Raw genomic sequence first — 27426 nt, forward strand, 5'->3', positions numbered from 1 at the left:
CTAAAATCGTTTTTCATGGAAACAAGTCTATTAAATCGTGTTTTCTAAATACAATTTTATCATGTTTTTTCTTTCACGATTAATTGATCTGTAATTATTTTTGTTGAATAAAATTATCATAGCAAAACTAATAAAATAGTCCTACACTACATTTACTAGTAATTAAACTTATGTGAATTTAGATAACTTTATCTAACGCAAATTTAAAATTGAAATTTAAAATCTATTCTTTCAAATACAATATTTCTAAATGAATTTCGCTATGATGAATCGACATCGTATATTTTATTTTTTTTATTATATAAGAACTCCAGCCACCAACAAATCCTTCGGATCCCCTGGTGCGACACCAAACCTACGGATCAGTGTCCTCCCCCTAGGTCTCGCTAATCAGGTAAATTCCAAAATGCAGACACGACTTCCGTGTATCAATTGGACGTTCAGTCAATCCAACCTCGGGGACACATCTCCATTACCATCCACGGTCCCCGCTGGCTCACAGAAAACTATCACCATCCACTGTTCCTACTAGCTCACAAAGCGAACTCTCACCATCCACAATCTCCACTAGCTCACAGAATAAATTTTCACCATCCACAGGTACCGCTAGTTCTGTGAGTATATCTACCTGGAATTGAACCTCTGATGCTCCTTCTTACGTGCTAATGTCTTTCCATCACGTCATGCCCGTTAGAGCACCCACATCGTATTTTTTATTATAATGTCTCTATGTTGCTCAAAAGATTTTAAGTGTCGTTATTTTTATGTGTGTCTGTATGACATTTGATCTTTTAACAAAATGTTTGCAATATAAAATGCATAATAGTAAATTGAATTTTTAAATTAGGAATAAGAGGTATGTAAATAATATTACAAAAAAATATTCAAAAAAAAAGTTATCGAAAAATTGCAAGGTATAAAATAATTATAAAAGGTTTTAATAGTATTTAACATATGCTTTGCTCTTATTAAAGATTTAGCTAAGGTATGAAATATATCGTAACAAAATAAAATTAAAATAAAAACTTATTCAAAACCTACTAGGATTAATTTATCTACCAAACTGATGATTTGGTCATATACTAATAAAATAATATGTATTGAAAAACATTAATATATACAAATAAAAGGAGACAAAATTGTAAATATTGTAGTGGAAAAGGAGAATGAGATTATTCAAAAATGGAGAAAAAAATATGATGATAATAAAAAAGAATCGAAATTTTCTTTAATATTATTAGCACCATAACCATTTTTAATTGGAATTTTTTCAAAGATTAAATTTGTTTGAAAAAAAAAAATTCTAATGTGCAAGTATAAGGGAAACTTATTCGGTATCAATTGTAATTTAACTAACTTTCATGAGAAAATAATATATTCATTTTATTAAAGTGGAAGAAAAAACTATATTAGGTGATTTTGAATAGTTTTAAACAAATCAAAGGAATTGAAATCAACAACCGCAAGTAGTCATGTAATGATACCATCTAGTTCATTAACTGAATGCTAAAAGCGGCTCTAGATATTGAAATTTTGTTAATAATTTTTTTTTAAATGTCCATATGCAGCATATGAACAAAATTAAAGAATTTTATTGTTCAAAGATTGTTATAATTACACAATGAGTTTGAGAAAAAGATGTCTACTTTTCCCCCCCCTCTTCAATGAAGGGAAAAAGGATTTGTAGATCAAAATAATTAAATATCACAATGAAATAGGAAATCTTGTACTAGACTGAAACTAGATATTAGGAAATGATCATTTATTTTAAATAAGGGGTTTAGAAATAATTTATTTTAAATAAGGGGTATAGAAATAATTTATTTTGAATTTATGTGACAACCCGAATAAAAAATGGAATTTGAATAATTAAGAGGGAGAGAAATAGAAATAGAAACAGAAGGAGGTCATAGACTTCGTCGACGAATGCGTTTGGGAGGATACAAATAATTTTAAGAGATTTACTAGAGGACTCGTCGACGAACACAGGGAATTTGTCGACGAGGGTAGAAGAAAATTCGTCGATGAGGACTGAATTTCGTCGACGAGAAAATGCCGAGAGAGGTTATGAGGCAGCCTGAATTTCATCAACGAACACGAGGCTTCATCGACAAATTCACTGAAGGATTCGTCGATGAAGTGACGTGTCTCGTCGACGAATTTGGCAGTATAAATAGTGAAAAATCGAGATATTTTGTCATTTTCAGCGCCCCTCTCTCTCTCCTCTCTCTCTCTCTCTCTCTCTCTCTCTCTCTCTCTCTCTCTCTCTTCGATATTGGCCTCACCAGTCGCCGGATTGAAGATTTAAGGCTACCACGACACTCCTGGCGAAGTTCTCTTCGAGTTTTCCAGAACAAATTGTTGAGAAAACGAAGTTGGAAATCATCCCTGAGTTGATGTAAGGTTTTTTAAGCCAAATTATACTTTATGATAGTTATGGGAAATGATGTACGCATGAAAATACTGATATTTAATACTGGGAGTTTTGAGTTTCAGGGTATTGATCAGGAAATCATACGGGGGTTAGCCTAGGATATTTTAGAGGCTTTCTCAGTAGTCAGGTAATTGAATAAACTAAAGCAGTTAATTTCCATGTGAAATTATGATTAATTATGAGTAAATTTATTTTCAGAAAAGCATATGTTATATTTGTTTGTTACGAATGGAACGTACGATTGGGAAAATACTGCTATGATGTTAAGATATATAAGTATGTATAAGATGCTAGAAAATCTCAATTTTAAAATATAAAGTATGACTTTAAACAACACATGTGTGGCATGAATATTATTTTTACGTGAAATGCATTCTGATATGAAGGGTTAACGAACAAAACATGTATTTAGGTATTATGAAAAAATGAATTATGTTGTGATGATTTTGACAAATATATGATAAATGATTTATTCTCAGAATATATATACCTGAAACGATTTTGGCGCAAGGCCATGTATTTATGTTATCGGCACGAGACCATATATATGCTATCGGCACGAGGCTGTATTTATGTTATCAACACGAGACCATATTTATGTTATCGGTACAAGGTCGTATTTATGATATCCGCACGAGGCCGTATTTATGTATGATTTCGGCACGAGGCCATAATTACTATATTTTCGGCACGAGGTCGTAATGATGTTATATATATAATCATGTATTATATGTTATTACAACCGGAATGTTAGTTTAGTTCAGTTCAAGAGCTCGGTACCGTAGCTATATGTGTAGATCAGATATTTGCGTTAGATTAGTGCTAACCATCCCACGAGGGGATGGGAGATGGATAGTCGATGTGGCTTTCAGTTAGAGTGTGAAAGTCCACCTTGGATTCCGGACCAGGGCGTGGCGGGCTCATCGTACTTATAGACATATTTGATTCGGTAGTGGTCGGCTAGCCATTGTCAGGTCCCGCCTTCGGGCTGCACAACCCGTCATGGGGGGTAATACATGACACCAGCTAGCTATTCATCTTGAGTATATGTTTTCAGTATTATCAGTATAACAGATGTTTTATGTATGATATGATGATTTTTCAGTATGATATGATAAACGTTTATGAAATATAAAATGTACTGTATACGTATAATTGCATTAAACATTCATGTTACCACACAACTGTATTTAGTTTATTTTCTCTTACTGAGAAGTGTCTCACCCCCAAACATTAAATGATTTTCAGGAAATTCAGAAAGACTGGCGGGCCAGGGCCACCGTTGAGTGATTAGAGCTTCCCTACTAGAAGGGTAAGACGTTGAACTAGGATCTGGAGTTTTGTTATTTGATCCTAGTGTTATTTTTTACTTTTTGGAGATTGTATATAGTGACAGCATTTTGATGATATAGTAAACTCTGGTATTATGTCTTGTGGTTGGATGTTTGAAAATTTATTTTTACTGCTACTTAGGTTTCCACTATGGATGACAGGTGTTCTCGTTACTCACGAGTTTAGGTTGACCATTTTATTTATTACGCTACAGTTTGCATTAAGAAATTGAAGGTCGTTACAATTTATCTCACATTCAAGTCATCCTTTTCTTCCACAATTTTGCAAGACTCAAAAGGTAGTAAGTTCTGCATAGTTATAAATGTATTTTAAAATATATTTATTTATGTTAACAATTTCATATTCATGTTATCGATATTCAATTATTTGTGAAAAAATTGAAAATCAAATTTTATGATTTTCAGTTATTTGGTAACCTATTAATAGAAAATTGCAATATTCATAAATTATTTTTTAGATTAAATCATTCATTTTGTACTCATTTTAAATAAAAATAAAATAAAATGAACATATATAAAAATAAAATAAAAATGAAATGTTCTAAAATTTTTTTTAAAAACTAAACAATAACAAAATCCAATTAAAGTTTTTTATTTTACTATTTTTTAATTCTCATGTACAATAAGATTGTTCTTGTGAAGTAAACTTTGAAAATATAATAATAAAATAAAATAATTACAATAATTTTATTTTTATGATAATATATGAAAATTTTTATTATTTAAATTACATTATTTTAAATATTGTTTGACTTAAGGACAAATATGAGAATTTACTAACTAAAATTTTAATTTATTTTATTTAATAAATATTAATCAAATAGGTTGTTTGTCTCTAGTTTTTAATTTCTATTTTATAATTTTTTTTTATTTTCATAAATTTTTACAATGATACCAAACGATAAAATATTTAGTAAAAAGAAAATATCAAATTGTAAGTTACCCAAACTGAAGAAGGGGTAATAATTCAAAGGTAACTTGTTATTTAATTATAATAAAAGATGAAGATGCTTGAAACTTTGGGTTAAATGGGTGAGAATTTCATTAAGAACAATCTTGGACCTATTAGAAGAAGCTTGAACTACAAACTTTTCCTAGAGAACCAAAAGCCAATATCCACAATTTAAGAAGGGTTCAAATAGTTTTTCTTTTGCAAAGTTCCTAGATGAAAGTTTTTTTTTCTACATAATAAGAGCTCTTATCTTTGAAAAATCATCATTTATTTATTTATTTTTTTGTGTTATTGAGTCCAAAAAGATATGTTCTACTTAGAACAAAATATATCTTTCAAATAAGCAAAAATTTACAGACAACTTTTTTATAATCTATTAAGATGTTTTTGACACTTATAATATAAGCTATATAGTGCGCTATCTAGTACGAAAAAGTAAACTAGTTACCGTGATGAACAATAAAAATGGTAGGATTACTTAAAATAACTTAAAATGAAATAACGAGTAATAATTTAATAGTCTTGAACTTATTAGAAAAAATTATTCACAATCACATAAATTGACAAAAAGAAAATTCATATAACCTCCAGTCCAGTTAAAAATACCTTAAGCTTTAGTTGTTGTATTATTTTAATTATTCTTTCCCCCACCTCACTTTTAAATTGCGTATTTAGAGATAGTTAGAGAACTCATTCTTAATTAATAATAGGCCTAAAATTAGGCCACCATTTGAGATAATAAAAAAAGAGTAGATTTAAAAAATGTACAATTAAAATAAGTTGTTTCTATGAATTACAAGCTAATATTTGAATCAATTAGGTTCATGTAACGACTATTTATTTTTTTAAAAACATAGCGTCCCTTTTGTCATAGAAGAGATATCCGTAGCACAGTGACCAATAAAAATAAAAGAAGAAAAAAAGTTTATTAGCAAAATTCTATATTTATCAGAATCATTTTGAGAATATATAAAAGTTAAAGACCTTATAAGCAAAATCAGAGTCCTGTGCGCAGCAGACTAATAAAGACTCCGTCGATAAGCCCTAAAACCCCACGCCACTTTCTCTCTGTGAGCTCCGGCGAGAGCTCCGGACGGCGATTCGCAGAAATGAGCAGCTCATCGGATGAAGAAGAGCAGGCGATGAGGATTCCTCTGAGCCAGCGGCCGGGGTGGTCCGACGTGACTCCGGTCCCGCAGGACGACGGCCCCAACCCAGTGGTTCCCATAGCTTACAAGGACGATTTCGTCGAGACCATGGACTATTTCCGTGCCCTCTACTTCGCCGGCGAGCGCTCCCCACGCGCGCTTCAGCTCACCTCCGAGGCCATCGACATGAACGCTGGCAACTACACTGTAAAGCTGCCACACCTGTCTGCGTACCCTGATTCGTACCTCTTTCACTTCCTCGGGGAATTTTCTATTTCATTGTTTTAGTTTTTGGAGTTCATGGGATGTTTGATTCGTGGTTCAAAAATGGTTTTTTTCGAAAAGCTGTTTTTGGTTTCTCCAGGCAGTGGGTTGATTCCTTCTTCATTTCTGAGAAGGGAGAAAAAATGTATTCGTTAAGTTTCGCTCCACTTCTTTCTTTTAGTTGGAGCAGAGAAAGAGAAGGGAAATTTATTTCTCTCTCCTTTTTCTGGGTTGGTTTGCTTTACTAATTAGTGGAGAAGTGGAAATCTTCTGTTTTTTCTTCAATTGGTAGTAGAGAAATGGAAAGAATGAAAAAGAAGTGGAGACGGAAAGAGAAAAATTGCCGTTTTATTTTTCTCCTCTTCTTCCATCCACTTCTCTCCAACGCGACATGTGGTCAGCATGCTTAACTATTCAATTTGGAATTCTTTTTTTTGATCAAATGGTAAAAGTGTATATTGATCAAAGTAAGTATGTACAAATATTCTGGGCATACCCAGGCCAATCAAACAAGGTATTACACCAAATCGAAAATACATCCAAAAACCCAGGCATACCCAGGATCCAAAGAGAATCAGCCAATGTCAATACATTCAAGTCTAGGTATCCCTAGAAGAAATCATACTATTTCTTCCTCACATAACCGAAACAAGACAACTTTTAACAATCGAATTACATATTGACTAGAAACATATCATATTTGTTAAAAACTGCCGTGAAGGTGTGTCTTTGAATTACTTTGACTAGCTCCAAAAGAGAGATTGAATGTCCCTCAAATCTGAATTTGTTCCTAAAGTTCCAAATATAATAAACTGTTGCACCCAAGGCAATTTTTCGTCCAGCAACTTGAATGTTTCTGCCCTTTGCTTCCTTGTGCATCCATTTGACTGCAGCCTTGATGGTGGTCATACTCCTTTTTAAGCCTAACCATTCCCTAATGATCCTCCAAACCTCACCTGTAAATTTGCATTTAAAGAAGAGGTGGTCAATGGATTCTGTTTCTGTATTGCAGTAGGTGCATCTCTGGTTTGTCTCCACTTCTAACAGTTTATCACAAGTACGCAGTTTTCCTTTCAGAGTCAACCATAAACAAAAAGCATGTTTAGGTTGGGATCCGTTGAACCAAACTTCCTTTCTCCATGGAACTCTGGGCATTTTTTCTCTCTAGAATTCGTAGCATCTGTGTGAGCATAGATCCCACCCTTACATCAGCTCAATGGCACATCCAACACTCCCAGATTTGACAAGAAGCTGATCTCTAATCTCTAGAATTTTCTTGAAGAGCTGGGAATCCTCCTTCTTTGCTGTAATCCCCCAAATATTGTTGTTCTTTAGGTAATTATGGCGGATCCATTTAGTCCATAGGGAGTCCTTCTTGGAATGTATATTCCAAAGAGTTCTAGACAGTAAAGCTTTGTTCCAAGAGCCCAGATAAAAAATGTCGAGCCCTCCCTCATCTTTTGGAAGGCAGATGTCGTGCCAAGCCACCAGGGGTTTCTTCTTGCCACCCCATAAGAAGACCCTACACACCTTAATAATCTGTCTAAGCACATTTAAGGGGATAGGAAAAATGGCAAGCCAAAAACATTCCACCCCTTGAATGATAGAATTCAGAATTTCCAATTTCCCTGCATATGATAATGTGTTACCTGGCCATACCTTTAGCTCGTCTGAGATTCGATTAATTAATTGACTATAGTGAGCCGAAGTTAATCTTGAAGCCAACAATGGGACCTGCAAATAATGAAATGGATAGTCCCCTATCCTCATACCAGTAATATTTAGAATCTGCTCCAGTTCCTGATCTTTGATTCAATTTGGAATTCTTGAAATATCGCATGATTGATGTGAGTTTAGATTAAATACACCTATTGTGGTTGCTATTCACATCCTAACTTATCCGTGCGATACTGCAAGTGTTTTTGGTTCAATTTCTTGATCATGCTTTTAAATAACTTCAATATAATTAAGGATGATTGATTTTTGTTTTTGATTATCCAAAAGCTTGCAACATTGTTGATCATGTGAAAGAGACACAGTTGCAAACTATCCTTGGAATCATATTTAACTAAGACTCAATTAAATTCATTTAGCAATTCAATAATGCTATTAGAGTGGGTAGAATTATAAGTGAATTCTATTGAAAATTCTTTTGCTTTGTATTGCAAATGGAAATTTTTATTTGCTCATTGTGGTCCGCTCCGGACCCGGCATATGCGGGAGCTTTGTGCACCGGGCAGCCCTTTTTAATTTTCCCTATTTTATCCTTTACTTAAAAAAAAAAAAAATTTAAAGAAGGTTTCTAAATTGGGGCAGTATCAATATTTTACTCCCACCCATTCTCATCAATTTTGACCATTTTTGGTTAGAGTTGTTACTCCCAACAAAAATGCGCTTTTTTTTTGGAATTGTGATTCTTTTTAAGACAAAGCGTGGTTTACCCTATTTCTTTCTTTGCACACCAAGCACCAATATAACAAAAATGGAGAACTTCAAATGATATAATTTCAAATCCTTTCATCCGAGTAGTCTGTAGATTTTTAAAATAATGAACCTTGGTGTCCATGAAAATGAACATTTTCAGAGGTTTCCAGGGCTGAAAAAATTTCTGCATGATATGGGGCGATCGAGGAAGCTCTTGAGAAGCCTTTTGAGTTAGTATCAGGAGATTTGGGACTGAATTGATTGATGGAATATTTTTCTTTTTTGTAGGTGTGGCATTTTAGACGTCTAATACTTGAGGCACTTAATGTTGACTTGCATGATGAATTAAAGTTCGTTGAAGGCATTGCCAAGAGTAATCCCAAAAATTATCAGATATGGTGAGATACAATATCCAAATATTTTATGTTGCTCTATGCTTCCCTCTAACATTTGTGGGTTAAAGTTTAAGCTTTTAATAGAAATAAGTAGAGTTAGAAGCTGAAGCTGCGTGAGAGATGGTTTGTAGTTTGTACTCCATATGCCTGATGGGACCCCTGTATAATTTTTTTAGCCTCCAGGAACTGAAGGCAAACTCGAATAGAGCTTCTTTTCAAAGAGTACTTTTGATAAGATTTCCCTCAAGGTTTCTTTTTGTGTTGACATGTCAAGTGAACTGCATTGTATTTATTCTCTAATGTAAGTGGCTTGCAATGCCAGTTGCAATTGGGACTCCTTCCTCAATAATGAGTCATTTCCAACACGACCAAATGTATTCCCATCACTGTTGAGAAAAGGAAAAGGGAGCTTGCAAAACATATATTTTAGATATACAGCCTGGATATATAGATGCATGAGCGGTATGACGCATTACAGTACGGATCATGCATTCATGGCTTCAAGCTAAATGACCTGAAAAACAGTGTGTGGCTTGTGCAAGGGTGATGGTGTATTTCAATCATGTATTTTAGACACTTTGAAGATGAATGAACTTGGGAAAGAATTCGTCACAGGCTTACATAATTAGCTCAGAACTAGGGCTTACATAAACAAGAGACAAGCATTGCTTTAATAGATCACAGGCAGTCACATTAAAAGGATATTCTTCATTCTTAGTTGAGAATTTTTGGACCATACAGTAATTTAAAGGTTGCAGAAGGAAGTAGAAGGAACAGGGCTTGTAGGTCTGAAAGTTTTACTGTTCACTGCAATTGAGATTTCTTGTTCTGGGATGTTTGTTTTTGTTATGTTGAGCTTTTATTCTTAAATATCATTAATATTGTATATTTTCTTTATCCTTCTAAGCATATTTGTTTTATTATTTATCAAGGAGTATTCTGAATATTTTTACTTGCTACACAATGATTTGAAGGTTGTGAAATTTTATTTACTATTGCCAAATATGGGGAATCATTTTTTTGAGCATTATGAGCTCACATTTCTTCTCATAAATAAAATGCAAGAATATAATTGAGCAGTCCATGTGGATGGGATAGCTCTTAATTTTGATTCATTTGCTAGCAAGATGGCTCTGGTCATGTCATCCAGCACCAGGCTTGCTATATGCAGTTAATGGGTGATGTAAAAATAGCAAGTTTGTACCCACTTTAATTTTATTTTGACCATATAATTAGATTCAATTGAATAGGCAAAGATCCTGTGATGAAATTGACACAATTCACTTGATAAATTTCTTTTTTCTTACCTAGCTTTTCTTTAATTGCTCAGCAAATGTTTTGTCGTATTAGACCTTCTAAAGAACTAAAGTTTAAGTTGCAATTATTTATACTTTAGAGGCTTCTTTAGAATGATTTACAATTTATCATTTGATAGCTGTTTGCTCAATTTGTGTTTAAAACATTGTGAAAAACTTTCCCTCTGCAACCATATATAACATGGTTTTCTTTTTGTCTATTAGTTTACTTTGGAGGACTTCTTGTCCTCCTCCTGTTGTATCCTTTTTGATAGCTGTCAATACATTATTCTTATCCATTTCTAACATAGTTTTTTACGACACGTATTTCAATGTGCTATTAGATCTTGTTTGAATTCCTTTTTAAAGTGGCTAATTGTGTTATTGAGCAATAAAATTTAATAGTAATGGTTTGCAAATGTCAAGAAAGATTTTTGGTTTGCTAAGGGAATGTATCGTCCTCAAGAGAAAGGTAACTTGGGCATCTTTGACTTGATTGGTGGATATAAGTCTTTGTCCACAAGGTGGTTTTAGAGGGCCCAATACCTTGTGGTGTATGTTCCTTCTTTACTTTTTTTTTTGCGTGCTGTGCTTGCTTAACTGAGGATTTTGAAAACCTAATTGATATGTTTCTTTCCTTCATTTCCTATTGTCTCCCTCTTAATTTCCTTTATTTTTCCTTTAGTTTCTTTATTCCCCTTTTTTTCCCCATCCCTATTAGGTTTTGCGTCGCACAACTTGTAATATTTGTAGTTTGATAGTTGCAACTATAATCTAACTCATTGTTTCCTTCCTCTCACTTGTTACGCTATGTTTGGTACGCAGAAATGGAATGGAATGGAATGTCTATTCTAATATTTATTTTCATTCCCATATTTGGTGATATTTTTCAAAGTGGGAATACTCATTCCCTTGGAATGCTCATTCCCACGTCCCACCACAAGTGAGAATAGGGATTCCAAGTTGGGAGGAAAGCTGATTCTAACCTAAAGTTGGAATTGCCTCCATCTCCCTCTCCGACTCTCCCGATACTCCCTCATCTCCTCTCATCCCTGACTCTCCTTGATACTCCCCTCACTCTCTCTCTCTCCAGCCTTCCAGCTCTATCTCCTCTCTTTTCAGCTTCTCTTTACGGGGATGAACTTCTGGGAAATCTGGTTGGAAGTGGTGCATTTTGGACACAATGATTAGGGCTTTTCTTTGCTGTTTCGAGCTCTATTTGCGCTGTATAAAGCGATCAATTTGAGCGATTAGCAACTGGTTGTCTTCAGTTCAGTGGCGTTTTGGTTCTGCAAGTCGTGTGTGCTGATTTTCAGGTGGAATTTTGAATTGTAGCTTAATTCTGGGAAATACTTTCATTTGAGAAGTTCAAATTCTTCCAAATATATGTGAATGTGTAGAAAATATTGGAACCAATTTAGAGGTAAAATTCTCAAACTATCAATGCCTTAAATTGTTCTTCAACTGTGTAACATAAATGTTCTATGAGGATTTGATTCAGTGGACTCTGCCACATTTGGTTTGGTTTCTGTTAAATTCTGATATTTTTACATTCCTATGAACTGTTAAACAGAAGGGAAGTTAATAATTCATTTTGCACAGAAGCCAGCTAATTTCTATTTTGGTACCCACTTTAAATGACATTGTACTAACCATAAATGGTAGAGCTATTTGCATCAGTGCCCACTGAGTGAAATGCAAGTTTAGCATTTGCATTTACCAACTGCATATGTAGGTTTGTTACCAGAGTAAGTGAAACCAATGCTCAAAAAAAGACAGGCATTAGGCAGTGCAAACAGAAGACCTTAAACCAAACCCTACATGTTCGAGTGGACCTTGGAAGCATGGACATGGACATGGATATAGCACAGATGAAACAGAATGGGCACATTAATATGGAAACATCCATGTTGAGGCAGTATACATGCAATCAGTACAAGGCCAAAAGAACAGAATTGATTATATGTAATTAAATATTGAGTTTTTAACTTGACATCTGAGTCTTGCATAGAGGTTGGTGCTCGACTGTTTGATGTTCTTATATTACTATTCCCTGTTCTTATTTCTCATTCAGGTTTAATTGCCTACAAACCTGCAGCTATTCTGTTTCAGATGAAACAGAAAGGGCATAAATAGTCACACCTCGGTTAGGATAGCCTTGCAACCAAAAAAACCGAGGGGAAAGAAAAGAAAAATGAGAAAACAAGCAATTGAGAACAAAACAGAACTGCTTTCCTGTTAAAACACACAGAAGGAACATAAATTTTTTCTTGAGCTCTGCTCCATGTCACTAAATGGCTGCTTTTTTTAAAGTCTAGAAGCTGTAATATTGCCCAGTTGCCCAATAAACACACAGCTTTCACTTTCTATTATCCTTTATCATTATTTTTAGTAAAAAGAACTAGTTCATAGCTGACAGTTTACCACCACAGCATGCTACTCATGAAGACAGTAACTAAGCAGCTTTGTCCATTAGTATCAAGAACAACTTTTTTTATTAATAGTAGTATCAGAATTCATTGAAAGGACTTTAAGGAGTTTCACCCAAGTACAACTCTTAAAAGTAGTTGGAATCAAGGAGCTATCTATAAAAGAACCAGAAGTTTCTCCTTAACTAAAAATACAAATCAGAGAACCACTTCTCTTCAGCTTTTACAAAGAGCTTCAACACTTTCCAAGGTTTTTGCATTTCTCCTCTTCCGAATTAACATCAAAGTGCATTACGAAGTTCTTGTCTCAAATCTAAATCTGCATTGATCCCCTGCTGGTCTAATTGTTTTGAGATCCCTGTTTAGTTCATGTGGTCTATGTTTATGTGTCTGCTGCATGAAGATATTATCCTAACATGCTGGTCCAATCAGCCGATTGATTAATCAGTGAAGTGTTTTGTTTCATTACCTGTTGTGGGCATTTCAACAGGGCGCCAGCTACTATATTTTGAAATAATGCGTAATTTTGATGTATTTAAAGAGTCGTGGTGATTTCAGCAGTGTTAATCTCTTAATGCTTCTTGCTTTTGTTAGTTTCATCTCCATGATCATGCTAGAGATATACTAGCTAGTTATAATCAGGGCTGTGTTATGATAGGAACCCAGAAATGTGGTGAACTAGGGTCACCTGGCATGAGCCAGTATGATCTGATGGGTTGTCTGGGTTGGGCTGCCTCTTTTTAAAAAATATGGGCACTGGGCTATTCGAAAGAATGGAACCTTGAACCAATTGTTTATTCAGAAATGCCTCCAATTTTCAGTCCTTAGCCCCCAACTTGCAGACCAAATTAGTTTTGCTAATTGAAAATTGAAGTATAGGTGGGATGTACTTTTTATTTTAATTCTGGTTTGAGATTGAAAATCTTTCAGTAAGTATATATCTGACAGAATGGAATGATCATTCCATCCCATTCCATAGGTGGCTCTGAAAAAAATATCCATATATTATACAATCATTTGGTCCAAATTTTCTTAATACACGCCTAATATAATATCACGACAACGCACTTAATAAGTGTGCCGTTACTTGGAATACACAGCTAACTCTTGGTGGGGGGAAATCACTGCAGCCTCTTAGCTTATTCTGCCTCCACAGTGATGAAGACAGAAATCATCTATTCTTTGAATGTGATTCCACTATATTCATCTACAACCAAAGAGAAAAAAAAAAAAACCCAAGTCTTAAAATATCTAGACCACTTTCTATATGGGAAGAGGAACTCAAAAGAAAATCCTAATTGGGTAGCAACCCATCAGGAAGTGTTTTTTTGTCTTGGTATTTGGCTAGGACCTCAAAGCTTTTGGTTGTAAGCCTGGTGAGCAACTGCTTCTTCTTTTTTTTTAATTGTTCAATCACTTAAGTATTAACTCATATAATTAAGGACAAGGGCAAACATAATGATGATATGTTTAGGGAAACATTAGAATTTAATTATGATGTGTAAGGAAGCCTAAGAGCCATGATGAGATCCAGTGGCAGCAACAGCAGCAGTAGTTTTGCTTTTTGCAAATGCAATGTTTTCAGTTGGAAGTAGATGGAGATTATTGGCTATTCCTTTTACGGTCCTCTTGTCATATTAATATTTTGAGTTGGGAGTTACTCTGCAACTACAAAGTAGGATCATAAATTCATGGTTCTGTACAAGTGTTTGTGTTGTCCATTTTTTTTTGTTTTTATTTTTATTTTTTATAGCTATTATGAAGCCATAAAAAAGAGTTATTTATTAAATAAAGTGATTCTGGGAACATGAAACTGTAATGGTGAAGTGACATTGTCCCTTTGGTTGTGTCCTGCTTTGCTCCGAATGGTACTATTTGAATTGCTTACCCTACTGATCTCAATTTAATCTGTTGTCCCCCTTTTCTTCTTTTTCTCTTTTTTACACCAGAAAGTGATTATGGGAACATGAATCTGTAAGGGTGAAGATCATTCTTAGTCAGTTTTTTTATGTAGATATTGGTTTTATGTAGATAGGATTTTCTTTTTTTAATTTTATATGCTCGTAAAACATTTGAAATGCAGGCCTAGTAGAGCATTTGTGAGGAGGAGTGAGTTAGTTATGGTTTCTGGCATGAAAAGGGGTAGGGATAGGCCTAAAATAACTTGGAATGAGGTAGTGAGAAAGGATTTAATAGTTCTTAATCTAATATAGGAAAATGCTCTGGATCGGGTGAATAGGCGGAAAAGGATTCATGTAACCGACCCCACCTAGTGGGACTTAAGGCTTCTTCTTGTACTTAAAACATGTGATATTGATAGAATGAAATTGTTGGGATTTACTTTGTCAATTTTTTTCTTTAAAATTCTACATGTGCATTATAATTGAATGCTTTATTTTTTTTTCTTAGTTAAAAGTCGTCTTTAAAAGAGTTAATTTCTTTAAAAATATTAGTAGATATGTACATTTTAATGTATTTTTAAAAATTGATAAGTACTCCATTTCATTATTAATTATTTATGCCAAACATGAGAATGAAATGGAGAATGGGAATGCCCATTCCATTCCAGTGTGATTCTATGTTTGTCACAAACAGTGGAATGTGAATGGTCATTCTATTCCACTCCCCATTCCATTCCAATTTCCCATCCATTGCATTCTTATCCCATTCCATTCTTGCGTACCAAACATATTGTTATATGATTAGCTTGAGATCCCATATGAAGTTTCGGGATGATTTGTTGTAGTTCATCACTGTTTCCCTGAGCCTTTTTCATCTTATTGCACCACCATTTCCCAAGGCTTTATGGTCATACATGGCTACTTTATGATTTTAATTGTCTATTGATTGAATTATTGTTCTAAGTTGTCCAGTTGATTCTTTTCAACCAAATTTCAAATTGATTCTAAATTTCTGAGTTTTTAGGACATATGGTTACACATGTTGGGTGTAATGGATGACTCTTAATGGTAGATTTCTGTAGGCATCATCGGCGATGGGTTGCCCAGAAATTGGGAGCTTATGCTACTAGTAAGGAGCTTGAGTTCACCAGGAACATACTTTCTCTTGATGCTAAAAACTATCATGCCTGGTCCCATAGGCAGGTACATTGTTATGCTAAAAACATGATTTAATGCTATTCTAGGTCTTAAACAAGTAAATTTTATCATGACTTTAAGCATTGTTGGTTTAGATCCCTTCACTTTCTTTTTGAAGTGAATTTAAGATTGAAACGTGGACTTGTACATTCAGTGGGTTCTTCAAGCACTGGGAGGGTGGGAAGATGAACTTGAATATTGTCGGCAGCTTCTTGAAGATGACATTTTTAACAACTCTGCTTGGAATCAGGTATGTTGGATGAAATGCCATATGCCTATTGATTAGAACTTAAATCATATAGCAAACATGCAGAGGTGTGGTTATTGCTGTTCTTGCTAGCATTCCTTGTTATTGTGATCACTGTGCCCACCGGAAGCACTATCCAAATTCTCACAATCCCATTTAGTTGTCTAAGCTTTGTTGACAGGGCAACTCTTGTCCCAATTAGAATGTTTTTGTTTCTCACATGGTTAGCAGGTCATGCTCATTCCTGCGAGCATTGAGGGTCGCGTTCTTATCGAGAAAACAATTCTCATGTAAGTGTATGTCACTATAGCCCCGTTGATCCTGGATGACACCATGTGATGGAGTTTTGACATAGCAGATGCACGTCTTAACTAACCTCTTACTCAGGAGTGGTACATGACACAATATTACATTGCATCATCTATGGGGCTTCCAATCCAATATGGAATATCCAAGCAACTTTCATGGATGCCACAAGTTTGGCTCTAGGCTCTCCTTGGGGGCTCATTTAGGTAGGAAGCTCACCAAGTGCTCCCCTTATAGTGCCATTCTTAGTGTGGCAGGAAGAATCATTTATAGGTTTGAGGAGCCATCACTTATTGATGAGAATACCATTTGGATATCTATAGGAAAATGTGCTTAGGTCATATTGACGTCTAAGTTACATCCATTACACCTACATGACCAAATCCATGGTCTCCATGTGCTTCATGACACATCAATAAACCATCCAAGGCATGCAAGTCATGGACCTAGCAAGGTGAGACTGTAACATTCCCCTCACTCCATCTGTCAACGCCCTGGTTGATTAAAAGCAGCAAAGCCATAACTCTCAAGTATAACAACTTAGTTGAACTTGTATGTTCTCAATGAGCAAAGGCTCTCCAATCCAACTTTTTTTAACAAAACTTAGCGTGAATGCCACTCATCCAAACTCAAACCCTAGTTCCTGTAAGAAGATACACCCTGAGGAGACCAAATTGAAACTCTTTCACCCGACTTCCATATTTAGAGTCATTTTCCTCCAAAGCATGATTTATATTGCATGTTCCTCCAAGAAATTAGTTGAATTAATTATGAGCCACTACTCATCCAAATCACTTCAACATCAAATTCTCGAATTTATCTGTATCTTTTTGTTTCCTGTAATTTGATGAACATCCCCAATTTTCCACCCATTGAAACTTGACTTGGTATGCCCTTTGAATGGTGGCTCACTTGACGAAGTGTTTATTCAAGCAACTCAAATGAATGGTTCTTGCAACTCTTTCCACCACAAGGAGCTCAATTCTAGTTCCACTTGTGCTAAGGGAATAGGTGATAGTTTCATGCCTTTAAGACACTAAACTTTCATCCCTGGTTGCTGAGACTTTCCATGTTGTATACAAGTAAACAAGTCAAGCTGTGTCTACAAAATTCAAACTCAGGGATCAGTTTCTCCCAATTATCCTGGTGCTGTATCATGCCCCTACAGGATTTTTCTGCCCCTCTGCCAATGCGTGAAATCAAATTGAAGTCCTCATTTGTAAGCAGGCGGGCGTTCATTGTCGCACTTTGGTTCAAGAATACCACAAAGTGTATGGTGGCCACCTAAGAATACGAAAAAGCCCTCTTACCAACGCAATCTTAGAGCCCCCTGGCAAAGGTAAATTCAAGGTCCTGCAGTTATATAATGGACAAATGTTCATCTGTCAATTTCTTGAATGGGTCCTTGTGAGGTTCCACTGGAGTTCTAAATGCTAAATGCTTCACAATTGTTCTCTTCCATAGATCTGTGAATTTCATCTCTGACCGTGAATACGAGTTCTGTAGATTAATGAAAACAATTGGCCATTTCTATATAAGAATTTCACCTTGGACTATGGAATATCAGTGCCATGATGATCTCTGTTTATTTCATAGTTGAATTTCAAATGTCAACAGAATTCTATGATGTTACATCATACACTTGTCTGGGGGATCTGATATTCTCAAATTGAATTCAAATGTCAACAGAATTCTATGATGTTACATCATACACTTGTCTGGGTATCTGATATTCTCAAAGCATCCTAACATATGAGCATAACTTAGCTAATTTACACTGTAATATAACATAAATAATAGGAACGCCAAAATGACCAATACACACCAAGGGCGGATTTATCATCCCCAATCAATGTCTTTTTTCGGGTTTCAATTGTAGAGTTCATGCCAGTGCTTTTTTTTTGGTAACAAAAGAAGGTGACTTCATTAGAATAGAAAGAATATACAAAGAGGAGAATTAAAAATCCTCCTAAACAAAACAAAAAAAAAAGAATAAAACAAAATAGATTGAAAAACAGCCATCAGACTAGTAAAACTAGCCAACCGCATTGAATATGAGAAAACCTCACTGCTTTAAAACAACCAGATGCAACACACCAAAGTGAGGCTAAATAATGAATTTCTCCCATAACAAAGAGGAATTAAGCCATTTCCCTGCAAAAATTCAAGCTTTATGTTCCAACTACAAACCTCAGAAAACCGCAAAAGCCACACGCCTCCACAAAACAGCTGCTTCCTTCCTTCTATCAAAACCAGAAAAAGAGATGACTGGCAAATCTTCAATTGATTCCAGACAAAACCAACGTTTTTCCAAGAGACCAAAAAGCTTATTCGAAATATTCCAAGAAAAAGTGTAATGCAAAAACAGATGAGAAGCTGTTTCTAAACTATCAAGACATAAAAGCACACATTCGGAGAAATTGCCTTTGAAGGTCTCCTACTCTTCAGCAGATTGTCATGTTAACTCTATTAAAAGCTACCAATAAAATAAAAGCCTTGAGTTTTGAAGGAACTTTGCCCCTCCAAATAGTGCAGAGGAAAGGAGATATTAGCATCTGACAGAAGATCAATGAAAGATTTTCAAGAACTGGCCCACTTTAATACCACCTGTGTTAACTGGAAAATTTTCATGACCATAAGGATCACCTTTGCCCTGATCTGCCTTGATATCACCAAAAAAAAAAAGTGTGCTTGGGGGCCGAAAAGGCTCCTGAAGTTTTGTCCTGCTACATCAAAATGTATGAAAACAGGACTCATTTAGTGGTCTAAAACTTAGTTGATGGAGCAACTACTTTCCCAACTCCCAATGGTCATTGAGAAAACAAATCCCAAGTAGATAAAGGGCTGTGCTCATTTCCCACAAATCCCTCTTGCACCGTAGAACAATCCTCATGTAAGTGTATGTGTTGTTAAACTTCCTTAGGCTGAATCCATTTGTAGAGTGACATCATACATTACTCAAGATCGGACGCAAAAATTCAGAATTGTTCAATGGCCTAATCAATAAAAAGACATGTGATCTGAGGAAAAGCGGATGAGCGTCTCAACCCCTCACTCAAGAGTGATGTGCCACACACCATTTCATAGTGCCATTCATGGGATCCCAATCGTACATGGAAGCTCCAGCATCCCTCATGGATGCCAAGAGTCCGCTGCCAAGCTCTCTTTAGGGTGCTCACTTAGTGCCCACTGTAGGAAGCTCACTGCTATCAAGGGCTTTCTGTGTCACCTGAGATAGGAGGTCTGACGAGTCATACTCACATTACAAGAATGCCATTTGGATATGTATGAAAGTGCTCTTTTGTCTTGTAGACACCCAAGATACGTATATGACACCTCCATGTCCAATCCGTGGTTCCTATGTGCTTCATCATGATACACACATATCTGCCAAGGCTTCTATCATGAGCTTTCTGTGCAAGTCACAAGCATAGGAACACGAGATTACACCTTTCATCCTTCTAATCACAGTGAAAATCAACCTCCAGCAGCCACGAGTGATTTTAATGGCGGATTCTTTAAATTTGGCTTTTTTACTTTAATTTTTTAATTTCAGGGCTTGCATTTGCATAGATTGGTCTTTTTTATTTTAGTTTGCAGTAGACTTTAATAATTTATGAGCAATGCTGTGCAAATTCATTTTTAATATTCCGGAATCCTGATGTGGCATTCTATCATGGGTTGTCAATTTCTTAAATCAGCAAGTCCTTTTAAAAAGTGCAGCCTGCATCATAGCACATCAAGTGATTTCATGGAGTATCAGTTTGGAGTGAAGAGCATGAATAGCATTTTACAAATTATTTATTGATGCATACAATCTCTGAAATTTATATTATTTGGGTTGGAATTTGATTTTCGGATTGGTACTTTCCCAATTAAATAATTTGTAATGCATGCTGAAAAACCCCCACTCTCGCTTTGTTCCTTATTTGTGTATGTACACCCCCCCCCCCCCCTCTTCGTACATTGTCAATAAATGAAAAAAAAAGAAAAGAAAGACCAACATTGCTGGAGGTGGATGGAAGTCCACTGATAAAAAATTTGGCTTCCATGTCATCAGAACTACCTTTTGCAGAGAAATCCTTGGTGGAACTTGAATAATTTTATTTGCCTCATTTGAATTTATTTACTTATTTATTGATACTCAATGTTTTCATTGAAGGTACTTGATCAGATTTTCTGTTTATGTTTTGATTTTAATATGGGTATTCAGAAACTTGCAAATATTTGTTATTTATTTGGAGAATTTTTTAGGGCTTCCTACGATAATTTCAGCATACAGCATACAGTTTGGTTTCTTTCCCAAATTGATTCTTCCTCTTTGAATTATTTGGGAAAAAGTTTTTCAAAAAAATGTCATTTCACTAATTCCCAAATTTAGATTTGTCCTAGCAGTCTATGTCATAAAGACTTTGTGAACATGGGATTGGAATTTGTCTTAGTGTGTTATTCATGGAAACTCCAAACCAGATGACATGGGGAATGAAGAAAGCTCTCTGGAGTATTGCTGTTTTAGCAAATATTTAGTTTGTTTGGTTGGAGCAGAATGTTAGGATCTTTGAGGTTTCAGTTACTGTTGTTGATTTGGTTTGGAGTAGGGTGGCATTTATTGCATTCCTTTGTTTCTCTGCAAATGGCTGTAGAGGGATTTTTTTTTTTTCTGATATGCAAATGGATTGGAGATTTTTTTCTTCATAGCCTTGTGATGTTTAGTTTTCCCTTTGCTATTTTTTCCCCTTTCTTGGCTAGGAGATGCCTTACCACCCTTTCTATCTTTCTTTTTTTTTTTTTACCTTCTCATAAATTTCTTTCTGTTTCTCTGGATTTAAACATTAATTGCCTATTGTGCCTTTTCTTTTTTGGTTGGTATCCTAGAGACAATGAAGTATTTGTACCTTAGTACACTTGCGATTTGTCTGGTGGGTTAGGCGTGTGAAGGCAATTCAAGGGAAATTAAGAGTGTTTTTTCCCTTACCTTTTTGGAGTTGGTGTTCTCTCCCCTCTCACTGCCCATCCCTTTTGTTTTGGCATGAGTGCTATCCTCATTGTGACAAGGGAATAATCATTTGATTGTTTGTTTGTAACAGAGGTACTTTGTTGTAACAAGATCTCCTTTACTTGGGGGCTTGGAGACCATGAGGGAGTCTGAAGTAAATTACACAATTGAAGCCATTGGAGCAAATCCTGAGAACGAGAGCCCATGGAGATACCTGCGAGGTCTTTACAAGGGTGATGATCAATTATGGGTCAATGATCCCAAAGTGTCCTCTGTTTGTTTGAAGGTTCTGAATTCCAAAACCAACTATATTTTTGCTCTGAGCACTCTTCTGGATCTTCTCTGCCACCGTTTCAAACCAAACCAAGAGTTTGAAAATGCTGTTGGTGCCCTGACAACTTCAGACTCTGCACCACAGTCGAGCTTTGCAGAAATGGTTTGTTCTGTGCTGGTTTGCGTGGATCCAATGAGAGCAAATTACTGGAAATGGCGCAAAAGCAAGCTTCCTCCAGATCAATAAGTGATTCAGTTTGGATATTGAGTGGCTTCTTGTATGTTGTGAGATTGCAGCGATTTAAATTTTTACTTACATTATTTACCATAACTGTCTTCTGGGAATGCCTTTCTGGTGCTGTTGAAATCATGGTAGAGGTTTGCATCGTGCTGCTGCTTTTATTACTTCTCTATAATGTTTAAATGAATGAGGACTTGCTTCTTGTTTTGGTTGCTGTTAAACTTCATTTTGAAAATTATGTTCAATTAATCTCGATTTAGTGTAACAAGAAGTCTTCCTTTGGAAAAGACAATGTGACAAGTTATTATTAATCCCATGGCAATCCATCATTCAGCTGTAATTTTCCAATGATCATATTTATGGCAAGATGCCAAAGTTCTATTATTCAGCTAAACCTTAGCTGAAGCAGGAAAAAGAACATCCTTTAGGATGCGCAAGCTGTTAATGCATGATTATTTATTGGATGCAGTTCATGCAATTCTGCTGGTTCTTCTTAAATAAACATTATTTTTTCTGGGGTGGGGGGAGTGACTTTGTCACTCTCTTCTTTCAGTTCTTATGTTATGTAGATTTTATTTGTTAATGTCAAGACCTTGATATAATTACAGTTCAACACATTAGCATGCATATCATTGTAAGAGAGAATGTTTTTTTTTTGCAAATGTTAATTTTGATCTTCTAATAACAGCTATTTCCTCGGCTTTAATCTTCTAATCACATGTTAAGGTTACATAAGGTTTCCTGAAGTTCTACCAAGTAATAAGCGTCCTTATAATTCTACAAGGCTAATTTCCTTGCACAAAAACACAAGCAAAACACCTTCTCATACATTGCACATGATAAACATGATATACTGAGACAGGATTTTCTGACACCTGTGGAATTCGATTTGTACAACCTTTGGGACAAGGGCAAAACCAAACTCTGTTTTTTTCCTCATAAGATGATGAGATCAAAGCTTAACAGCAGCAGATTTTTCAGTGCTCGTGGATGGGCTTGACTTCTCTTTGAATGCAGATGGGCAGAAATCACTCACTCTGCACAAATCACAGCGTGGTCGGCGCGGAGTGCAAATTGTCTGCCCAAATCCCACCTGCTCAAAATCAATCCCAAACAAGCAACACAGTTTACCATGAGTGCCCCCTTGTTAACAGCACCATAACAATCCCATGCCATTAAAAGAACAACAAATGCAGAATCTAAAATTTGAGGATAAAAGGTTGCCAAAACAATTTACAGAAGACAATGGTGCAGTGCACTTATCAAGGGAGCCAAGGCAAAAGATGCATGCGGGAGCATTTTAACATCACAAACTGAAACAACTGATCAAATTCTAAAACCAAAATAAATTGTATTAGATAGCCAATATCATTCACCCAGCTTTTTTATGCAGCACATTAAATGCAAGTGAGACTGAGCAAACTTGGCCACCCGTCTACACCAGATTATTGTTGCACTATCCCATATTCCATCTGCAACAAACAATTACTTGTAACTTCGTACGTTTCTACATAGCACTTTGATATTGAAATGGTTGTCCACGTGTAGCAAGCCTTGCATGCATCATTTTTGAGATTGACATGATATAATGTCTCAAATGTGCCGTCTGAAAAAGAATTGGTGGTGGTGGATATAACCCAAGCTTAAAATTGTTTGTTGGAAGGATCAAAATAATGATCCTGGAACCTGTTTTAGTTTATGAATACCTGCACCAGTCGGTCCAGATTGCAGATATCTTGGGCAAGAAGAAACCCTCAGTTAAAAGAGTTTGATTTAGCCTTCCTAAACAATATAAAATCTAGAGGAAAGTGTGCCAAAAAATATAAACAAATATTTCTAGTAAGATCTAATAAATCTTTTATGGCTTTAACAAACATGCTCACATACAATGGTAAATTAACCGAACTTTAACAGTGCAATAACATAACATACTTTGTTATAGCATTTTTTTTTTTTTTTTTAACTCAGGAACTTAAAAAAGTTCTATATTAGAAAATGTATTAAAATTTTGCATATGAATATCCTAGTAAGTTTCTTACATATCACTAAATAATTTAAAAATAGAACATCCTAAAACTATGATTCAAGTCCACATCATGAATAAGTACTGCATTAACTTCACTGAATACTGTAATAAAAAGAAGTTGATAGTGTTAATGGTTATTTAGTCATTTAGCATTGTTAGAGTTTGGTTTGTAACAAGTGTAAGTTACTAAGGGTATTATGGTCATTCCAATTGTACTTGACATATATTATAAATAGAGAGAGAGACCTATCGTTGAGTTTAGGTCTTCCTTTTTCCCCAATTCTTCAACATGGTATCCAAGCATGATTCTGGAACCTAAACTCTTAAGTGTTACTACCACCATCAAACCAAAGCCTGAAACCTAAAATCTGCTGCATGTCTATCTTCATAGAAGATTTTTCAGTGATACTATAACCCTAGAAAACAGCCAGCAGCAGCAGAAATTCAGACCAGTAGATGGAATGTTCTGGGCGACACTGCCAATTCAAGAACATCAAATCCACTATAGATTTGTCAAAACCAACACCATAGCCACCCACAGACACTGCTGATCTATCCCCCACTGAAATCTCACCTCCAGGCAGTGTCCCATGCACCCTCATGTGTTGGACGAATGCTGCCAGGACCGACCCCGTGCACCAGTGCGTGAAGCCACTTTCAGGCATGGTTTTGACATGAACTGATCCAGCAGTAATCCAATCTCTCTATTAATTTTTGGTCATTTTCGTGATGTTTTTTGCCCAAAGATCTCACCTTTTTTAATTCCTCAAGTGCGGCACCCAAGGAATGGTTGTTTGATGCTTCATGAACCAGTTTATTGATGGTTACTGAGTATAGTGGGTATGAAACAGTGGGAATTGTTGTGTATTTTGATTCAATGATCTAATTCCTTCCACATATCAAAATATCAAGCTGTTGGACATGTGTTTTGCTCAAAGATACAATCTTTGTTTAGCCATGCACAAGTGGTAATTCGTCAGTAGTTGTTCGGTGTTAGTAACAGTCCTGGTGACTTTCTTAGAGCAGTGACGGTGCTCATAAGATGTTTTTTTGTGAGGCTATGGCAGTGTTATATATTGATGATTTCTCCATGGCAGTTTCAGTGGTTCACTTCTCCAATTGTTTCAGTGCATTGAGTTGCTTTCTTAGGATTGTGTTTGAGTTTCTTGGTGCTGCGGCAGACTTGTATTGATTTACTTGTGACTTGTTCACGGTTGGTCACCTTGTTCGTGGTTGTTCCAATTGTTCCAACAATTAATCTTATGGCCATTGATATGAGTTTGTGAATGTTGGTATGGAGTTTGCAAATCCCAAAAATATGGTTCCTTCGTTAATCACTTGTTTGAGTGAACCGCATACTGTGACTATATCAGAGGAGTATTCAAGGTTTCTACACTATCAGTTGTCTCAACAAGACATCTTCTCACATTGTGTCTTTTGCTCAAAAAGCTAATCCTATAGGTATCCTTCCTACTAGTCCTTGGGTTATCTATTCTACTGCCACTGACCATATAACAAGTGCAACCACTTCTTTTCTAATCTCCAATATCCTAAAAATCTACCTTGAGTTACCCTTGCTGATGGGTCCACTATTGCTGTTAAGGGGATAGGAACAGTAAATCCTACTCCTTTCATTTCTATTTCTTCTACTTTATACATTCCTAATCTCCTATCAATCTCATGTCAATAAGTAAGCTTACAAAGTCACTAAATTGTTCTGTCACATTCTTTCATGATTTTGTTGTTATTCAGGATCTGAAGGCGAGAAAGACAATTGGCACAGGATGCGAGACTCATGGACATTACCACTTTAAGTCACCTTCTCCACCCATTGCCTACACAGTCGAAACTACACCACTTCAAATCCATTCTCGCCTTGGTCATCCATCCTTGGACAAGTTGAAACAACTGGTTTCTACATTAAGTTCTATGTCTAATATTGAGTGTGAGTCATGTCAATTGGGCAAGCATCATCGTGTTCCCTTTACTTCCCGGGTCTACAAACGAGTGGTTAGCCCTTTCATTCTAGTCCATTCCGATATATTTGGGGTCTTAGTTGTGTCACATCAAAGTTGTGGTTTCGATACTTTGTTACATTTGTTGATGACTACTCTAAGATGACTTGGTTACATTTAATGAAATATTGTTTTGAGTTGTTTGATATCTTTTGTTCCTTCTGTTCCCAAATAAGGACTCAATTTAATATGCCAGTTAGGATACTTCGTAGTGATAATGTTGAGTACTTTAGTACCCAATTCTATACTTATATGACTAGCTTTGGTATGATTCATCAGTCCTTTTGTGCCCACACTCCACAACAAAATGGGGTTGCAGAGTGGAAAAACAGACATATTCTTGAAGTCATTCATACCCTATTATATCAAATGAATGTCCCCAAAGTTTTTTGGAGTAATGTTGTGCTCACAGCTTGCTCCCTCATCAATAAAATGCCATCCTCTGTCCTTGGCGGCAAAATCCCACATTCTGTTATCTTTCCCAAGGCTCCTTTGTTCTCCCATCCTCCTCGTATATTTAGTTGTGTCCTTTGTCCATAAGTTAACTCCAGGAATGGATAAGTTGGATCCTCATGCTATCAAATTTATCTTTTTGAGCTATTCCTATATTCAAAAAGGATATCGATGTTATAGTCCTACTTTATATCGATTTTTTTCTCTGCTGATATCACCTTCTTTGAGTCTACGTCATACTACTCTGATTCCTTGAGTTATGTTGATCTTAATGAGTATCTTCCTCTACCTTGCCTTCCAAATCCAAAGCTAGTATCTATGCCCAATCATCCTACAACTTCATCCAGTTTGAGTCCTTCTCATTGCTTGAATCATCCCAATTTGTAGGTATACACACAGCGACTCAAGGGAAGTTCTTCCTTCAGCTTCTACTACTGTGACTCTAGTTCCCTTGTCGGATGACCTTATTCCCCATGATGTTGATCCTCCTATAGCTGTTCAAAAAGGCAAATGCACATGTACTACCATCCGATCTCTAATTTCGTTTGTTATGATTTCTCGTCTCCCTCTTATTACTGCTTTGTTAATACTTTATCTTCCGTTGCTCTTCCAAAATCTATTTTTTAAGCCCTATCCCATTCTAGGTGGAGGACAGCAATGGTTGAAGAGATGCGTGCACTACATGATAATGATACTTGGGATTTGGTACCTCGTCCTCCTGATAAGTCTGTGGTGGTTGTCGCTGGGTGTACACTATGAAAGTCAATTCTGATGGTTCTGTAACTCGTTTAAAGGCCCACCTGGTTGCTAAAAGGTATACTCAGGTGTATGGTTTGGATATTGAGACACATTCTCTTCGGTCGCTAAACTTGCCTTAGTACATTTGTTCATTTCTTTATCCACCACTTGTCATTGGCCTCTACATCAATTAGATGTGAAGAATGCTTTCCGACATGGTGATCTTCATGAGGAGGTATATATGGAGCAACCACCTGGGTTTGTTGCTTAGGGGGAGTCAAGCTCAATATGTCAACTTAAAAAATCATTGTGGATTAAAACAGTCTCCAAGGGCATGGTT

The 27426-nt window shown here is 35.8% G+C and overlaps 2 protein-coding genes across 2 annotated transcripts in view; one reads left to right on the forward strand and one right to left on the reverse strand.

Moving 5' to 3' along the window:
- The first annotated feature begins 5722 nt into the window (after positions 1-5722).
- Positions 5723-22194, forward strand: LOC131151741 (protein farnesyltransferase/geranylgeranyltransferase type-1 subunit alpha). Its single transcript, XM_058103138.1, has 5 exons — positions 5723-6093; positions 8863-8972; positions 15677-15797; positions 15946-16041; positions 21432-22194. The coding sequence occupies exons 1-5, from the start codon at positions 5848-5850 to the stop codon at positions 21858-21860; spliced, it is 1002 nt and encodes a 333-aa protein (XP_057959121.1). The 5' UTR covers positions 5723-5847; the 3' UTR covers positions 21861-22194.
- A 328-nt stretch (positions 22195-22522) lies between these two features.
- The window catches only part of LOC131151739 (endonuclease III homolog 1, chloroplastic-like), a 34211-nt gene continuing 29307 nt past the window's right edge, over positions 22523-27426 (reverse strand). The window contains exon 11 of the mRNA XM_058103136.1: positions 22523-22947. Within this exon, the coding sequence (XP_057959119.1) occupies positions 22807-22947 (141 nt within the window). The 3' untranslated portion in view covers positions 22523-22806. The remainder of the gene's footprint in view (positions 22948-27426) is intronic.

Source organism: Malania oleifera, chromosome 3, assembly GCF_029873635.1.
Source record: "Malania oleifera isolate guangnan ecotype guangnan chromosome 3, ASM2987363v1, whole genome shotgun sequence".
NCBI lineage: Eukaryota > Viridiplantae > Streptophyta > Magnoliopsida > Santalales > Ximeniaceae > Malania > Malania oleifera.